The sequence below is a fragment of the Geotrypetes seraphini genome, chromosome 17, assembly GCF_902459505.1.
Source record: "Geotrypetes seraphini chromosome 17, aGeoSer1.1, whole genome shotgun sequence".
NCBI classification, from domain to species: domain Eukaryota; kingdom Metazoa; phylum Chordata; class Amphibia; order Gymnophiona; family Dermophiidae; genus Geotrypetes; species Geotrypetes seraphini.
In genome coordinates, this window is record NC_047100.1 from 39,261,770 (window position 1) to 39,280,636 (window position 18,867).

The 18,867-nt window shown below is 43.1% G+C and overlaps 1 protein-coding gene across 2 annotated transcripts in view; it reads right to left on the reverse strand.

The window, feature by feature from the left end:
* Positions 1-7,067: 7,067 nt before the first annotated feature.
* The window catches only part of WDR82 (WD repeat domain 82), a 78,048-nt gene continuing 66,248 nt past the window's right edge, over positions 7,068-18,867 (reverse strand). For both annotated transcript variants that reach the window (XM_033926315.1, XM_033926314.1), the window contains 3 exons: positions 17,797-17,866; positions 14,945-15,087; positions 7,068-11,207 (listed from right to left, as the gene is read on the reverse strand). In XM_033926315.1, coding sequence (XP_033782206.1) covers positions 11,178-11,207; positions 14,945-15,087; positions 17,797-17,866 — 243 coding nt within the window. In that variant the 3' untranslated portion in view covers positions 7,068-11,177. The remainder of the gene's footprint in view (positions 11,208-14,944; positions 15,088-17,796; positions 17,867-18,867) is intronic.

Below are 18,867 nucleotides of genomic sequence, written 5' to 3' on the forward strand. Positions count from 1 at the left end.
GTAAAAAAGATGGAGGCGGCCCCCTATGGGAGAGGCTGAGTGCAGAACGGTGTCGGTTATGCTCCCAGGAGGGGAGTCAAAAGGGCTGGGGAGCCTTAGGTGCAGCCGGTGGCTGAGGTTTTTGCTGAGACTTCTGGGGAGGTTGTCTCTTCGCAGGTTGTCTCGCAGCAGGCGTTTGTCTGGGCATGTAACGCCGCTGGTAAATCAGGGGTGGCCTGGAAGGTCGAGACTGTTGAGGTTTGGGTTTGGGCCGCAGGATGGATTGAAAAGATTTTTCGTGATCCGACAGCTTCTTGGTAACAGTTTCGATAGACTCATCGAACAGGTCAGCTCCCGCACATGGTACGTTGGCGAGTCTGTCCTGGAGGTTGGGATCCATATCGATTGTACGGAGCCATGCCAGGCGACGCATGGCTACCGCGCTTGCGGCAGCACGTGCCGAGAGTTCGAATGCATCGAAGGAGGATTGCATCAGCTGGAGGCGTAATTGGGAGAGGGAGGCTACCACTTCCTCGAACTCGAATCGAGCTTGGGTGTCTATGAATGGAGTGAACTTGCGGAGCACCGGCAAGAAGAACTCCAGATAGGAAGAGAAAAAGAAATTGTAGTTCAGCACCCGTGACGCCATCATGGAGTTTTGATAGAATTTTCTACCAAATTTGTCCATCGTTCTCCCCTCTCGGCCCGGCGGTACAGAGGCATAGACCTGAGAGGGATGAGAGCGTTTAAGAGAGGACTCGACCAGTAGGGATTGGTGGGAGAGTTGAGGGCCCTCAAACCCTTTATGGTGCACGATGCGGTATCGAGCATCGAGTTTGCTGGGAATCGCCGGTATGGAGTACGGTGTTTCGAAACACTGCATGAAGGTCTGATCCAGCAATTTATGCAGGGGGAGCCGAAGCGACTCCGTTGGAGGGTTAGGTAAATGCATGGTGCCAAGATACTCTTTGGAGTATCGGGAGCCCGTGTCAAGGGTCACATCCAGATCATCCGCCATTTGTCGGAGGAATGATGAGAAAGACAATTGATCCGCCAGCGTCGGTCTGTGGGACGGGCTGGAGGAGGAAGAGGCCTCCGGGTCCATTGACATCGGGGAGTGGCAAGGAGAGTCGGGTACGGGTGTCTCCTCGTACTCCGGTCCCTCCGGAGGGGACACCTCTGATGAGGAGTATCCCATACGTTGCAGTTTTTTCTGCGGTGACACCTCCGAATGGCGTGAAGAGTGCCAGGATGAGTGTCTTGATCGGTGCCCGTCTCGGTGGCGGGACGGGGATCGGGATCGTCTGTGCATCGCATGGTCTCCCGAGGCCCCCAAGTGGTGGATAGGGCTGGAAGCGGTGGATCGCAACTGGGGTTGCGATGCGGATTCTTGCGATGCTACCCAAGTCTGGTAAGGAGTACGGAAGAACTCTTCCTGACTATGCCCAGGGCTTTGAATATCGATCGGAGGTCTGGTCCCATGTTGGCGCGGAGGCGTAATGGGCTCTAATGGCGGCATATCGGTAAGCGAGGCTTGCCGCATGGGCATCGCCGCCCTCCCCCGTTCGTCCTCGTCGGTTTTCGAGGTCGAACGGCGTGGAGGAGGGGGAGGGGGCGGACCGCCCCTTTGGACCGGTACCGGGAGGTCACCCTGTATGGCAGCGATGAGCCCGGGTCCGATGGTCTGCATGAGCTCAACGAATTGAGCTTCCAGCATGGACCGTAGCGAAGCCGATAAGGAGGGATCCGCACCGAAAGGGGGTCCTCCTGCACGGTCATCGCGCTCCTTCGAGGTCGAGTGCTTCTGCTTAGTAGCTTTCGGCACTTTGATGACCACTGGTGGCACTGTGGAAGGAAGAGGTACCTGAACCGAGGAGACCGGGGCAGGCACCGACGTCGAGCTCGTGGATGGTGTCGGGATGAACGATGCCGGTTTCACCACACTCGATGCAGGAGGGGTCGATACCGGTTTCGCCCGAACCGGGGAGGTATCAGATGAAGTGGAGGCTGAGGGATCCTTAGCTGCGTCCATCTTGAACATCGATTCCCACAATAGGCAACGCCGTTTGAATGAGCGTGCCGTAAGGATAGAGCAAGGCCTGCACGATTTCGGAATGTGGTCAGGGCCCAAACACTGCAAACAGCGCCGGTGAGGGTCCGTAAGTGAAATCGCGCGTTGGCACTTGCTGCACTTTTTAAACCCGGTGATTGGCCGGGACATAGGCCGGAAAATCTCCGCCGCGAGGTCGAAGCCAGTGGGCCTGAGCCACGTGGCCGGCCCGTTCGACCCGCCGGAGGAAATAATCTTCTTTTTTTTTTAACTGAAAAAGAAAAGTACTGTTAACTGTAATTAAAAGAAAGCGAAAACGCGGACAAGGAAGGCAAATTTAACTGAATTCAGCTAGCGCATGATGAAGTTGAACTTCTCAGCTCCGCGGAAAGAAAAGAACTGAGGAGACACGCCCGGACCTCCGGGCGGGAAGGCACCGGCGCATGCGCGGTGCGGGCATCTAGAAACTTTTAAGTTTCTACAAGCAACACGTGCTTGTGAGACGTCCGTACCGGGGCTCTGTCTGATGACATCACCCACTAGTGAGAATACCTGCCTGCTTGTCCTGGGATAAAAAAAAAAAAGGTTTTTCTAGTACTGGGTTTAGGGGCTGGGCCACTGAAAATTCACACAAAAAACCCCAATAAAAAGCACTAAAGGGCCTTCACGACTGCCTGAAAAAAATATTCCCTCCCCACTTAAACCTAAGTAGCTTACAAATAAAACCAGACACATAAGAGTGCACGGTAATACAATACTGCCTCCTACCCCTGTTATCCTTTATTTCCCTTTCACTTTTCTGGCTCTCTTCTTTATTTACCCCACTTTATTATTGTATTTCTTTTCTTCCTTCTTTAATTTGTATTGTATTGCCAAGTAGCCCATTGTGCAAGCGGTGGTATGTCAAATGCTTATAAACATATGTGTATGTGTGTGTGTGTGGGGGGGGGGGAATTGGAACAAGGACAATGAGGAGAGATGCTGGAGAAGACAAACACAGAAAGAAGATGGATGGCAGACATGAAGGGGCAGATGCACAAATATCCAGCGCTGTAAAGCTATCATGCCAAAGAAACACCTAATTTTATCGACTAATACTCAACACTAACAGCATGCAAATTATATGCATCCTCCTCTTGGTCTTGAGCATCGATCACTAAAGGGATGGAATTTCCTGGGACATGCCCACAAGAACTGTGCAATAGCATAACACTTGTGAACATGTTCAGGGAGCCCCGCTGCCCCAAGCCCCCCCAAAATGGCCCTGATTCCCCTTTCCTGCTGAGCCACACCTCAAAAAAAAAAAAATTCCTTGGTTGTCTAGTGGGAGGGCTGGGATGACAAAATAATACATACATACGGTAATTCAGATATCACAGTAATAAAAAAACTACACTAAAACAATACCTCTATCAAAAAATCTCCAAAAGAGAAAAAATTCCACAAAACATGAAAAACATTTAAAAATTAGTAGAATCTGAAAATCACCATTTACTACGTACACACAACCATAAAATGGAGGAAAAGACCTCAGATGATTGAATGTGCAGATGAATGAACATCACTCCTGTGTGCACTGATCTAAGGCACGGATGCACTAAACTCACTGATTGACTAATGGTTGTCGCTAAACCAATTTGAACTGGTTTAATGTCGATCTAATTTGCCTCACCGCTTGCTTTTCCTTTCCCTCATCCCCCGAGAGGATCTTGGGGATCCAACAAAGGGTACAAGTCCTCAGGCGAAAACATGTCTGCAAATAAATCCTTATTCCACCAAACTCGGAGCCGATGCTGAGGGGAAGCTGAATGGGGCAGATGTGGAAGGCAAAAGCCCCCCCCCCTCTGAAAAACTAGAGAGACCCAGGGAAGAAACAGGACCCCCAGCTGCCTGTAAGTAAGCCTTGTACATGGCTACAACAAATTCAAGGGCAAACCCCCCCCTCCCCTGGGGGCAAGAAGCACTCACTGCAGAAGCAGGAAAAACATCCAAAACCTGTTCCTGTCTCTTTAAGATAGGAGGAAGGTCACCCGAGGACACAGGCAAAATGGTGGCGCTTCCTGCCAAAATCGACGAAAAGCCTGCTAAAAAATCTACCCCCAGGCCTGTAGCGGCAAAGAGGCTTGAACTGACCCAGCCGCTAAAGCAGGACAGCCACTGGTAAGGAAGTCCCCAGCAGTATAGGCGGTCAGGGAAACCGTGGGTGGCTGAAGGAGGCCCAGGCTTCCCCACTGCCTGCAGTCCTTAAGTGGTGCACCCACTAAGGGGAACCCCACTCACGACACCCGAAGCCAAGGATTCCCCTTGATGTAGGCAGCTGTCCAGGCCTACCTCGGTAATGAGACCTCGAACGCTATATAGTGGTTTCAATAAGTATATATTTATTTAGCCAATCAATAACAGCTTACAGGAATAAATCATTTAGCATATAGCGTAACAGAAGGTGATCTCTAGGCCTAGAGGTCCTCTGATGTCTGTTCTGACCTCTCCCTTCTAAAGGCCTGGTTTTTATACATTTCTTAGTGGCCAACACCACGTTGGTCTATATCACATGATACATCCTTATTGGTTATTTACCTATGCACTACTGCCTAGTTACCTTCCTTTATTGGCTGGTTGACCTGCGTCATGTTATATGTTCGCCCTGTTTTCCGTAAGACCTACCTTATTCCCTGAAATGCCTGTTTCCCCACCATATTAGTATTTCCGAGCACAAGCCCCCCTCCCAACTTTAAACATCTCTGATACTTTCTATTAGATGATATTTCTTATGAATTCTTTCTTCTGAGAATTCTGTCTTCTGATCATGGTCTGTTTATCTCTTTATGGTATCTGGCTGGGTGGGCCTTGGTGTAAAACCACAGCTAGCCCACAGCCTCAGGACCTGTTGCTTTTTCTCTAGTTTTACTTCTACAGTAGCTAATTGAACTCATAAAACAGCGTATTTCTCCATCTTTGCATGCTCTTTAGTCAATGGTGAAATATCTTTCCACAGTTAATCTACTGTTTCTATCATCTGCAGAGATAGATAAGGTAGATGTCAGTTGCAGGGGGTGAGGGCAGTTTTTCTGTAAAGAGAAAAGTGATCTTTGTCTTTATCCCATCCCCCTTCACCTGGCTTGCTAATGTCAGGACTTACAGGGATGTATCCAGAGCTTCCATGCTTTATCCTCTCTCACCCTTTGCAGCAACCAGAGCACTTTGTGCACATGCCAGCCGCATCAATCGCACGTCTGTAACACTATGAGCACTTTTTAAGCTTCTTAAAAGTGCTCATTGCGAAAGCTGCTAGTAGAAAAACAAAAGTGCTGGTTAGCAATTAAAGCTAATTTAAAGCTTACTTTCAGACTGGCATTGCCTCAGGATATTTTTTTTTTCAATATGTTAGCTAACAAGTGAGCAGACCCCACTAACTGTCAAAGCTATATGTCTTGCTTGAATATTTATTTTTTCAATTTTCTATACCGTTTTCCCAGGGGAGCTCAGAACAGTTTACACTAATTTATTCAGGTACTCAAGCATTTTTCCCTATCTGTCCCGGCGGGCTCACAAACTATCTAATGGCAAAGCTTACAGCTGAGGCACCACCGAGGTAAAAAATTTGGGGGAGGTGGGGGAAATTGGAGGGATAGACTTTACCAGTTGAGTGTGGCACCCCCGAGGTCAGACAGACCCCCGAAAGGGTGCCCCAAGCTCAATCTGGCACCCACAAACAGGGACAGGGCCACTAATCCAATCCAACAGGCCCTACACTAACCAAAGGAAAGACTGCACAGGCTTACCACCTCCACAAGACTGAGAACAGACTGATTGTAGATGCCCACTTATACTACAGCCAAAAGTCAATGTCTCAGTCTGCACCTGCTGGCATAGGAGCATAAACCCATCCCGTTCTGTGCCAGTCTGGAGGGACGCTAAAGAAAGGAAACATATTTTGGATGGAACAGGTGAAAACAAAAGTGTCTGGTGCCAACATGTGTGAGGAAGTAGATGGCAGTCGGCGAACAGGAGGCTGAATCAATCCAGCAGGAGCTGTCAGCCTCTTTAAACTGATGAGGGTCACACTTGAAATGAAATGGTGTCTGCTCAAATAAAGGGATCCATCAGCTTGAAAAGTCTAGGTATCATCCAGTGCAGTAGCCAAGTGAGGAGATTCAAAGGATACATAGGCATATTATCAAACTGCACACCAGTATTAACCACAGGGTAAATAACAGTACGGTGTACTGACCATGAGAGTAAATAGTGTTCCAAGCTGTTCACGACAAGGATGCCCTGTCCACCTATCAAGGTGAGCTATATCAAATTCAGGTAATTTAGTACTAGCCTTCTGGACAAGGGATAGTGGCCTAACTTAACCGTGATCAGAATTTTCTTTAAGATATTAATGAGCTTGATCTGTACTTGATCACATACCATAGCCCAGGAAATATTCTTTCCCAACCTCTGTTCTTCATGTGCTAAAGTCACAATTTTTTGTTTTATTATGGGTGAAATAAGAACAAATGATTGCGGGTTGGGATTGAATACCTAGTGTATGGAATCTGGAAGAGCCATAACAGAACTTCAACTTGTAGGAAGCCTCATTAATATGCTGCGAGGTAAACCCAAGAGAAGCTTGCTGGGAAGTGGATCCCATCCGACTGCAAAGTACCTCTATAGCAGTGGTCTCAAACTCAAACCCTTTGCAGGGCCACATTTGGGATTTGTAGGTACTTGGAGGGCCTCGGAAAAAAATAGTTAATGTCTAATTAAAGAAATGACAATTTTGCATGAGGCAAAACTCTTTATAGTTTATAAATCTTTCCTTTTGGCTAAATCTTAATAATATTGTCATTTATAGCTAAAGAGACATTCGATCAAGAAACGGTTTTATTTTACCTTTGTGATTATGGTAAACATACTGAGGGCCTTAAAATAGTATCTGGCTTGGGCCGCAAGTTTGAGACCACTGCTCTATAGCAATTGAATTAAGGGCAATCAAGCCCCTGCTTCATTGAAATCTTTCTAATGCACTGTATAGACACTTGCCAGCAAAGTTTGTTTAGTAATATTTTATTTTAAGTAAAAAATATAATTTACAACTATAAGGATATTGAAACAACAGATAGTATCAACATAGCTGAAACAGAGTTCACCGCACATATGATTGCAGGGATAATGTCCTTCGAAAGACCCCAATTTTGTTTCCTTTTTATTACAAATGCTGCAGAATAATCTCAGCAGATAAAACTTGGAATAAAGCCAAATAACAGCAAAAAAAAAAAAAACACCCCACAATGCATCCAGGTTCACTCCTATTTAGATGCTGGTTGATAGAACATCAGGTAACATTTAACTTACATCCACAAATAGATTTAAAAAAATAACGTTCACATGAAATCATGCACTTTTTTAACCTCTCACTTCTCTGCTGGCGAGCATCACCCACCTGTAGAGAAGAAAACTCAACAAGGAGAGACTTCAGCATGGGAACTTGCTTAAGTCAGTTAGGTAAAGGCTCCAGTAAGATTGTTTTCGAAACGTAGGTGCTTACTGTCTAATGCTCATCTACTTTCTGGAATTGGTTCCTTCAGCAGCTCACAGTGAACACAGCCTACCCCTAAGCGCTTATTAATTATACAGCTCTCCAAACTGTCTTCTAAAACCTGGGACCTGTGAAACAGAGCAGAGAGAACCTCGAATGAGAAAACTACGAAGGAGATTCAAATTAGCTTTGCAAAGATATGACAGAGATTGCTCACCACTGACTACAAGTCCTTTAGCACTAGTCCTTGGCGCACTACCGAACCAGAAGTACTGCAAAACTCTAAATCAAACCGATTGACCGTGGGAATTCAAGAGACACCCAAAAAGATCAGTGGCTGCCATGCATTGTGCTTTCCCTTTCAAAGTTACAAATTGCTCAGATTTTGGATTAACACTTGTAACTTAATTCTAATACTAAATGGTCAAAGCTTCCATACAGCTTGAACAGCTGTCACAGTAATACTTACTCAGTGCACAGAAGTGCTACCTCTGGAGTCCTATAGTTTTTTTCCTGTGCTAGGAGCTTCTCAATCTTTGCTCCACAGTTGATCCTCCTTAGCTAGGCTCACTGAGAAATGAGAAGACAGCAGTAACAAAAGCGAAGGAGGGACACTGTTCTTTCGGCAACACATTCACCTGCTTAGGCCAAACCAAACTAAAATACCACCAAAACAGACCCTAAAATTCTAAGCGACTTAAAATCAACTGGGCTGCTTCTGTGCAGGAATCACAGTAATGTTGATCATTGTACCAGAATACAGTTGTGGCTGTATGTACCTACAAACAGCAATGCAAAAGAGTAAACAAAGGAAAAAGAACTTTGCAAAGTAGCGGGACGGGCAGCCTAGACAAGCTCCTAGCAAATCCTCTATACTGCAATCATGTTTATAAGACTGTACGACAACCCATGCCATGCCCTGAGATGGCAAATGAAGGTTATCTTACCTTTTTTTGCCACAGTTGCTGTCATTTTTTTTGTGTTCAACTCATTCTAGCCTAAATAAGCCAATTACACAGAGCATTCTGAGAAGTGAGATGTCACCAGCTGCTCTCTACCGCTACTTCCATCTAATGCATAACTGCAAAAAAACAATAAAGTGATTCGCTATACCAGGGCTACTCAATGGCAGATCGTGGTCCACAATCTGGACTATGGACCACTGGGGTACAGCATTCCAGCTCCCTCTCCTCATGCCTGGGTCAAGCAAGGTTGCTTACCTGTAACAGGTGTTCTCCGTAGACAGCAGGGGAATGCAGCCCCACTTGATGGTGAAGTCTCTGACTGAGCCAATGATGTCTCAGTCAGAGACTTCACCATCAAGTGGGGCTGCATAATCCCTGCCTGTCTCTGGAGAAACATTGCTACAGCTCCCCTCTCCCCCTTTGGCCCGCCACACTGGGTCATGGTAGAGAGAATGCTGAAAGCTTTCTCTCTGGCTGGTGGAGCCTTTTCTCTGCTGCAACTTCCTTTGGCTGGGTAAAGCAGGAGAAAAGGCTCCACCAGCAAGAAAGGCTGGTTGTGGAGGATCTTTGAGGGAGAGCTGCAACGATATTAGATCCAGTCATGAGGGGGAGCTGGAGCGCTGCACCCCAGCTAGTGTTAGACATTCAGGGAGCCAGAGTAGAAGTTGGAGGGCAGGCCCTAAAGACTGTCTGTAATAGGGGTGGGGGTGGTCAAGGAGAGATGTCAGATCCAAGCTCAGGGGCAATAGATGCTGGACTGGGGTGGGAGTGATGAAAATATAGAAATGGACAAGGGGAGACAGGGGTCCAGATGCTGGAACCAAGTGGCATAAAGACCTAGTGTTAGACATTCAGGGGGACGGGACCTAATGCCTTTTTTTTCCCAAGGGGGTGGGGTGCTGGAAGGGTGATGTGCCTGATCCAGGCTAAGGGGGGAGAGATACTGATCTGGTGGGGGAGAGAAGGGTCATGCAGAGAAAGATATAAACAGGACCATGAAGAAAGGGGTACCAATACTGGAACCAGCAGAGGAAGGGAGAAAGAAAGATGGTAGATTACAGATTGTGGAGGAGTGGAGGAAGAAGAGGAGAGAGAAGCTGGGCATGGGGAAGGTTAGGGATACAGAAGAGCTGCTAGCCCTAGAGGGAACATGGGAGCAGGGTCATAGAAGGGGACAAAGGGGAAAAGGTGGACTAGGACACAAGAGAAGAATGCTAGAGACAGAAAAAGAAGAAATTTCAAAAGGACAGGAACCCTGAAGAGAGTAGGTAAGAGCAGGAAAGGCACTTAAGACAAAGCAAGGCTCAGACAACAAAGGTAGGGAAAAATATTATTTACCAATTTATTGTCAACTTTGGAAAATGTGCATCCTTCCCTCCACTCCCTCCCCCTACCACCTTGGGAACAATAGTGTTCTATGTGCACACGGTACTTTGTGGACCCTGGGTTTCAGACAGCTGAAGCTTCTGGATCTTGGCTCAAACTATTTGAGTAGCCCTGCTCTGCTCTAAAACAGAAGCCCCCTTCCAAATAAGGTAAACAGTAAAGGAAATAAGGGAAGGTGAGAGGGTTGCTGTGTGACTATAAAGAGGGAAACATGCCAGCTGGGGGTATTTACCAACTACAGAACAAAACTTGCAGGCCAAGGATTCAAATCATAACTTTGCATAAAATCCCCTAATACAGTTTTGATTACAGAAAAGATGCAGATACCAAGACCTGGCAAAATACCACAAAATTCCAGCCTATTTACATCTGCAAGTGCAAGAAAAAGCAGTACATCATTCAAAATATTTGATCAATAACCTGGACTTTGCAATACTGGCTTAACATAGTCTCTTAATATTCAAAGTCATCAAAAAATGCAACTCCCCTCTGCAGGCTTAGTCTCAATATTTACAAAAAGCAGTGCAGATTTTCAGTTGCCATACTGGTCCTGAAGAAAACTGGAATCTGGAAGTTGTGTTTTAAGTTTAGCCGACAACCAAACAGTCATCCACCTATCTTTTGATTGTGTTGAACAATAAAAAGTACCAAATCTACAAAAGGATGAAGAGAAGGAAGAAAGATGACTGGGACTTGCTTACGATTTTCAGTTCAAAAGATCTTTTTCTTCTTCAAAAGAGATTCTTTTTTTATGGATGGCACAAAACTTTAGCCGAATTTTGAAAGCTCATCAGATGGGGCAGCACAAGCTACCGACGACATTGCCAAGAACATCTTCCTTTCTGTTGTAAGATTCCAGAAGAAAGTTTTAAGGACTTGGCATGGAAGACATCTTAAAATAACACAGTTCCCGCAGATGAAAATGAAGAAAATAAAAATGTGTGGCCTCCTATGCACCACAGATGTAACTTATCGCAAAAATGAGCAGCAAGAAATTTTGAAAAAACATTTCCAGATGAAAAGAACCCATGCTTAAACAAAGTAAAGACAGAATTGCCGGGATCTTGGTTTTTAATTCATCAGATCCAGAGAATAAAAACAAATACAATCCATACATGTCCTTTTGAAGGACTATCCTTTCTTTCATTTCCTTATCCATGTCCACGAAAAAATGTCACCTCAGAATGTACATGAAAGGTTGGGATTGATTAAATGTATTCATTTTCAATACCATTATATGGCGTCAGGTGTAGGTGAAAAGTTACTGTCGTCAGTCATCTATAGTTGGCAGCCAAAATGCCTGGAGGAAAAACAAAAAAAAGAAAAGGATCGTGAGTACCAGAAAGCTGTAATAACCCATTCCAGAGTATCTCTAACACTCTCACTACCCAGATCCCCTGTACACCAACCTTTCAAGCCAAAACATCCCCACCACATCCAATCCTCCATTCACTACTAAACAAAAAACTGCAAACGTAACAGGAAAGGTGGGTATATAAGCTGAGAATGGAGAGGAGCCAGCAGCTCAATTCCGTTACCTTTCTTGAGAAATTTCAATGTCTTCCATAGCTAACCTGGGGCCCCAATGATATGGAGAGCCCAATGGAAACTGCTGTGGCAGTTTGGCACCTAGAGGTTTCTTCTGCTCAACAATAAAGGTTCCTAGCTTTCAGCCCAGAAACTATAGATAGAGGCTGTCAAAAGGCATCAAGGATTTATTTATTGCAACTTTCTGTGTTGAAGAATCCCTGTGGAACCCCCTGGGTCCACGACTAAAGGACATAAAAACATGCCAAGTTGAGCAAACTTGGTTTCTGGGTAACTTCATCTTTAACAAAACCATCTCACAAACACTTAGAAATGAGATGCTGCTTCTGTATATTGTGTGGAATTTTCCTGGACTGCGATAAGCAGACACACACACTCAAAGGCGGCAGAAGAATTTGCAGGACCAGCTGAAATACAAGAGACGGGCCAGCAAGGAGGTACAGATGCGAGACCCTCCAGCAGTGATTCCCATATTCCCCGTCTACAAGAACCAAGCTTGGTAAAGTACAGCAGGCCAGGCAAGAGGACTATGTACAACGTGGACATCCGTGAATCTACAGGAAGACTTGGCTTTTGAATATTCCCGAGTGCTGCTTTAGGAGCTAGACAAACAGGCTTAGGAAAAGTTTTACTGTTTTTAATCTTACATTCCTCCTCTGGCAAGGCTTCCTCACTAAGAACAAGGGCAGCCCTGTGACAATGAACTACACCCCTTCCCAACCGGCCCACTCCGTCCTGGTTCCGCATTTTTTAGAAAGACGGGTGCTGTGGTTTGAATATGTGAAGGGTCTGCTGTCCAAAACATAGAAAATGAAGGCAGAAAAGGGCCACGGCCCATCAAGTCTGCCCACTCTAATGACCCACCCCCCTAAATTCTTCCAAGAGATCCCACATGCCTATCCCATTTTTTTCTTAAAATCTGGCACGCTGCTGGCCTAAATTACCTGCAGTGGAAGATCATTCCAATCATCGACCACTCTTTCAGTGAAGAAATACTTCCTGGTGTCGCCATGAAATTTCCCTCCCCTGATTTTCAGCAGATGCCCTCTTGTGGCCGTGGGTCCTTTAAGAAAAAAGATATCATCTTCCACCTTGATACGGCCCGTGTTATATTTGAACATCTCAATCATGTCTCCCCTCTCTCTGCGTTCCTCGAGTGAGTATAGCTGCAATTTACTCAGCCGTTCCTCATACGGGAGATCCTTGAGTCCTGAGACCATCCTGGTGGCCATTCGCTGAACCGACTCAGCTCTCAGCATATCTTTTTGGTAATGTGGCCTCCAGAATTGTACACAATATTCCAGATGAGGTCTCACCATGGATCTGAACAACGGCATTATGACTTCGGGCTTTCGGCTGACGAAACTTCTATGGATACAACCCATCATTTGTCTAGCCTTGGATGAAGCTTTCTCCACTTGATTGGCAGTTTTCATGTCTTCACTAAAGCTGTCAAGTTTCCTTAGGCCAAGGCAAAAACAGCTATTTCTGGTTGTTTGTGCTGTTCTTGAAGATTATCTGATTTACAAGGATGTTTCATAAATGTTCCTAAGCGTTTACTCTGAAATTACCCCACCTGTGGTTGGCAACCGTCAGTGAGACAGTCCTCATGCCTGGCCTGCTGTACTTTGCCAAGCTTGGTTCTTGTAGACAGGGAATATGGGAATCAGTGCTGGAGGGTCTTGCATCTGTACCTCCTTGCTGACCCGTCTCTTGTATTTCAGCCAGTCCTGGTCTAGCAAATTCTTCTGCCTTCTTTCAGTGTGTGTGTCTGCTTATCTTTATAAGCAGTCCAGGAAATTTCCACACAATGTACAGAATCAGCATCTCATTTCTAAGTGTTTGTGAGATGGTTTGTTAAAGATGAAGTTACCCAGAAACAAAGTTTGCTCAGCTTGGCATGTTTTTATATCCTCTAGTCATGTACCCAGGGTCTTCAGGGAGGAGGGTCCCATAGGGATTCTTCGTCAGGTCCTTCAAGGAACAGGAATCTAACGGCCCAAAAAGGATGGCACACAAGCACAGACAGAATCAGATTGAGATCCCAAACCAACACCTGCTGGAGACTGAGAGAAGACTGCCATATAGGGAGGGACAGCTATTATCTACTATAACCAAAAGTTTGGTCTCAGTCTCCACCTACTGGCCATGATGAGCTATTACCCATCAATGAAATCTGTACTGGTCTGGAAAGGTGTCAAAGAAAAAGGATTTTTTTTTCTTCTTTTTTTTAAATTCTTTATTCATTTTTAAACTTTCAAGTGTACAAAATTCATAATAAACACTATTAATTAGACCACTTGAACATCTTATCATTGTATCTTATAAATATAAATGCCACCCTCTCCCCAAGCCTATTATTCATTATAAGATCATAAACCCTCCTATTAAACCCTTCCCCTCTTTCAACACTAAGTGGTGTATAATTAATAGAAAAATGGCATTTAATCATAACATTTTTTTTTTTTTAAGAAAAGACTGTTTCCTGAAATTTATTGGGGAAGGAAGTCAAGCAAAGAGTCAGGCAACAGCTGAAGAGTAGACCCGGATAAAGGGCTGGCAAGTCACTTCTGTGAGGGGGGCTTTCAGCAGCAGGACAGCTGTACTTGCTGCTGTGGACGGAGGGAACAAGAATACAGAGTGGAAATTAGCAGGCAAGACTAATTTCACCATAAAACCAGCCAAAAACCTACCTAAGCTGCTACTGGGTATCAGGAACCACAGACCAGCCATGGGACTCACAAGAAATGCAAAATTTCACAAATATTTGATGCCTTGCTAAGCGCTCTAGCTCTTGGTTCTCCTGAAAGTCGTGGGATCACACATATGCACAGTGAAGCTCCACTAAAACTTCTAGTTTTTCAAGTTTTCTTAAAAAATTGATATACCAGCTATCATACTTCTAGGCGGTTTTACATTATAAACCATTTTAAACAAGTAGAACTCTAAAAGGGGGAAACAAACAAGAGACTAACAAGAGGGTTAGAAATCCATCATCACAAAGGAAGCAATCGAAGGAAGGGAAAATACGAGAGGGAAGGGAAATCTCATCTGAAAACCTTAGGAGGAAAATTAGGAGGAATTGGGAAACTGAAGCAAAAAAGATTTAAGGATTCAAAGCTGATGTAGTTTCCCATTCTGGGGTCCATCATTACTATCCTGTTTGTCTCTATGCAAGTCTCTTATTAATTTACATGCTTTCCTGCAATAACTCCTCAAATCTGACCTGTTTCCCATCTTTTTACTTACTCCCACTTCACATTAGCTCCTTTCTTTCTCTCTCCTTTCTTTTATTTTTAGTATTTATACACTGCTTATAGCCTAAGCAGTTTACATTCAGGTATTTCTCCGTATCTGTCCTGGTGGGCTCACAAGGAACAGTGTTGGGCTTGAACCTGCAACCTGAGGGTGCCGAGGCTGCAGCCCTAACCACTAGGCCACTCCTCCACGACCAAATCAGTCACCACATTGAAATAAGCTCCACCTCACCATATTGGAACAAGCGCTGGCAAAGGTCATGAACTTGGGATTAAACTGTAGGCAGGTTATGGGGCCTGTGTGCTTCCCATCCAGGACTGCCACTTTCATCCCACTTTCTCCATTCCAGACATGGATCTTCCCATCTTCTGAGCCTTGCCAAAACAAACAAACAAACAACAACCACACAAACTGATTAGATTCAAGATTTAGAGACATGACAGAAGAGTAAATAACTAATGGCATGAAGTGCTGAATGCATTTAAGAAAAATAATGGAGAGATGAAGCTGGATGGTTTGATACATGATATACAATAATGTTCAACAGACTGCCAAAACTTCGTTTTAGAACCCTTGTTATTAGCTATAGAACAGATAAAGGAGATACAGGGTATTCCACATTCAGATAGAGAATATAAATTATCAGCATATGTGGATGATATATTACTTTATTTGAGAAATCCGGAAACAACCATTCCAAAGCTACTCGAACTGATTGAAAGATTTGGAAAATTTTCAGGATATAAAATAAACTGGAATAAATCAGAAGTACTTCCACTCAACGTACATTGTACAAAAAGTTTATTTGACTCATTTTCTTTTATTTGGAAAGAGGAAGGATTAAAATACTTAGGAATTTGGATTACAAAAACTATAGAAGAAACTATGATAATCAATGAAAAAAATTTATTACAAAAAGTGTCAGAAATGTGTGAGCAATGGAATCCTTTGTGCATATCTTAGTGGGGGAGAGTGCAAACTGTAAAAATGATGATTTTACCAATAGTTTGTTATCAAATGGGTATGATACCAATTTTTTTCCAGGGGTCTTTTTACAAAAAATTGGATAAAATATTAACAAAATTTATTTGGCTTGGAAAAACCCCCAGAATTGCTCTAGTATCTTTACAAAGACCAATTGAGGAGGGAGGGGTAAATTTTCCAAATTTTTATAGGTACCATCAAGCCTATATTATGCGTCATGGTATGTATTGGATCCTCCCAGAACCCATTGAACATATACCAGATTGGTTCTGGTTAGAATGGAGATTAATGTTTCCTTTACGTCTGAGTCATGTGATAAGTATTCAAATGCCAAGGTTATATAAAGATCATAAAATATTAATGGATACTTGGAAAACTATAAGATATATAAGTAATCTAACTCCTATTCCAATAACTAAATAAACGACTCAAACAATATGGCTTAACCCAAAGATCAAAGTTGGCGGTTTTAAAATTATCTGGAAACATTGGATGATGGCTGGAATTCGTATTTTAGAAGATGTAATAAATAAAGGTAAACTGCTTGAGTTTTCACAATTGCAAAATAAATTTGGTTTAAATAAATCACAATATTTCAGATGGTTGCAATTGAAGCAGGCCATTCAGACAGGGTTCTCTGAATGGAAAAATCTTAATAATTATCATAGTATGGAATTCTTATGTTTTCAGATAGATTCCATGGGACACCAGGCCGCAATGTGGTATAAATTAATATCTGGATTTATACATAAAAAAAAAAAAAATGGTCTTAGAGATATTTGGAGCATTGAGATTAAGCATCAAATTAATGCATCTCAATGGCCACGACTTTGGTCTTGGAGGATAAGATGTACAATGTCAGCATCTATGAGACAAACTTGGTTTTTTATTTTACATAGAGCTCTATGGACCCCTACACGTTTACATAGAATTGATAGCTCTAAGTCTAATAGATGCTGGCATTGTCATCTAGAAGCAGGGACATTAGATCATCTTTTATTCTATTGTCCATTCATATTAACATTTTGGAAATCAATTTGGCCCCAAATAAATAGGATGTTAGAAAATCCAGTAGCCTTGACATATGATACAATTCTATTTGGTACTACAATGAGAGCCCATAGTCAAATCTCATCAAATAACAACAAACTTTTATTTATAATGACTGGAATAGCAATACAGCAAATTACACGTAATTGGAAAAATTGGGACAGATTGAACTATAATTTCTGGTGGAACTCAGTTTGCCATATATATAAGATGGAACATGCATTTGCAACACAAAAAGGATATATGAATAAGTTCAAGAAAATTTGGGGACCATTAACAGAATATTGCAATATTTGAATTTCATTTTCCCATGATAAGAAAATAGTATAAAGAAGGAGGGGGGGAGGGGTTAAGGGGAGGGAATTATTCTCTTTATCATATATTATAAATAAAATATTATAATAGATGATATTCTTACATGAAAATAACGTAATAAAGGGAGGGGGAAAAGGTTCATATTTAAATAATAATTGATAAAATCATTACAATATATATATTGTATAACTTTATAAGAAAAATAATTACAATTATATGATATATAAAACCATAAGAAAAATAAGACAAGAAATGTTATATATAAAATATATTATAAAAATATCAAGTGTATTGTTAAGATAATTGTATGAAAATTTATGACACTTGTTGTTAAATGGAAAAAAAATTCAATAAAAAAACTTAAACAAAAAAAAAAAAAAGTGCCTCAAAACTGAGATCATCATGAAGAGTTACATAGATCAGGGAAGCTTAAATCTCAGTCCTATAAAGTCTGCTGACAAAACCTTCCCAAAGATCAATAACTGAAACGATCCGATGGTTCCTCTGAAGAATACTGTTGAATAGAAGATGGGAGACAAGAACAAGGATGGGACTTCTAAAGTTAAGTACTCGCAAAAAAGAGCAAGACGTCATCTAGAAATTCATCAATGTTGGTATTCCAAACTGAGGCGGTGAGGGACAAAGTCATGGGTCTCTTGCCAGTGTCCAGAAATGAGATGGCAGGAAGAAAGGGGATGTTAAGGCAGTGGATGGATCACAATGCTATGGCTTACCTATCATAATGAACTGTGAGTCAGGTGTGAACGACGCCTCCAGTGTCACTGCCTTACTGTTGTTATATCCCTGAATTGCAAAACAAATATCATCACATTTAACTTTAAAACACTGGACTAATTTTGGTTTTACATCCCATTACATACAGAACGCAGTAGGTAGCCACTCTGGTTTTCATTTCTCTTTTGTTGGCCCTATGTCCTCCACCCGGCCACAGTTAAAGATCATCATCGTCATTGAGCCCAGACTACAGCTGTACCAAATCACATATTTTACTGGATATGAATAATGAAAATTATTATTTAACCAAATATGAGCAATGGGCATTGAGCTTTAACTTAAATAATAAAAGCAGTGGCATGAAATCAGGGATCAAGCATTTCAGTAGGATTTAGCACAGTAAAGCTCCAATTATTCATATTCAAATCACTATTCAGCCAAATACAAAGAATGCATTCAGGGACAAATCAAATACGAATATTTGGTACAGCCTCACTAAGATAAAAGCTGGCGGCAGTGATGGATGGCTTAGCCAGCAGGGCAGAGCCAAGCTGAAGGGGCAGCCATTTGCCAGGCAAGCTAGTATGGAATGTGACAGGTAAAATGGTAGTGAGGAACAGGCAGTGGGGCAAGCAGGCCCTGTCAAACTCAGATGACAACCAGTATAGAACATCTAGAAATGAAGTGGGGGTTAGGAAACAAAGGGGGGGGGGGGGACGAGGAGGAAGAAGATGAGAGGAAAACAGCACAAGGGAAGTGAGCCCTCTCTAAATGAAAGGTGAAAGTACATAATACTCCTACCCCCACCCCGCAATCCAGGTTTCCCATCTTTTAGTGACGGGCTTTTCTATTAATATTAAGTAAAAATACATAGCAGCTTTCTCTGAGAGCTCTCAAGATAAGAGCACTACTGGTTCAAAACAGCAGCTGTATACAGAAGTCAGCAAAGTTAAATACCGTATTTTTTGCTCTATAAGATGCACTTTTCCCCCCCAAAAAAGTGGGTGAAAATAAAGGTGCATCTTACGGAGCGAATACTAACTAACCCCCCTTCCCCTATCTTCATTTCT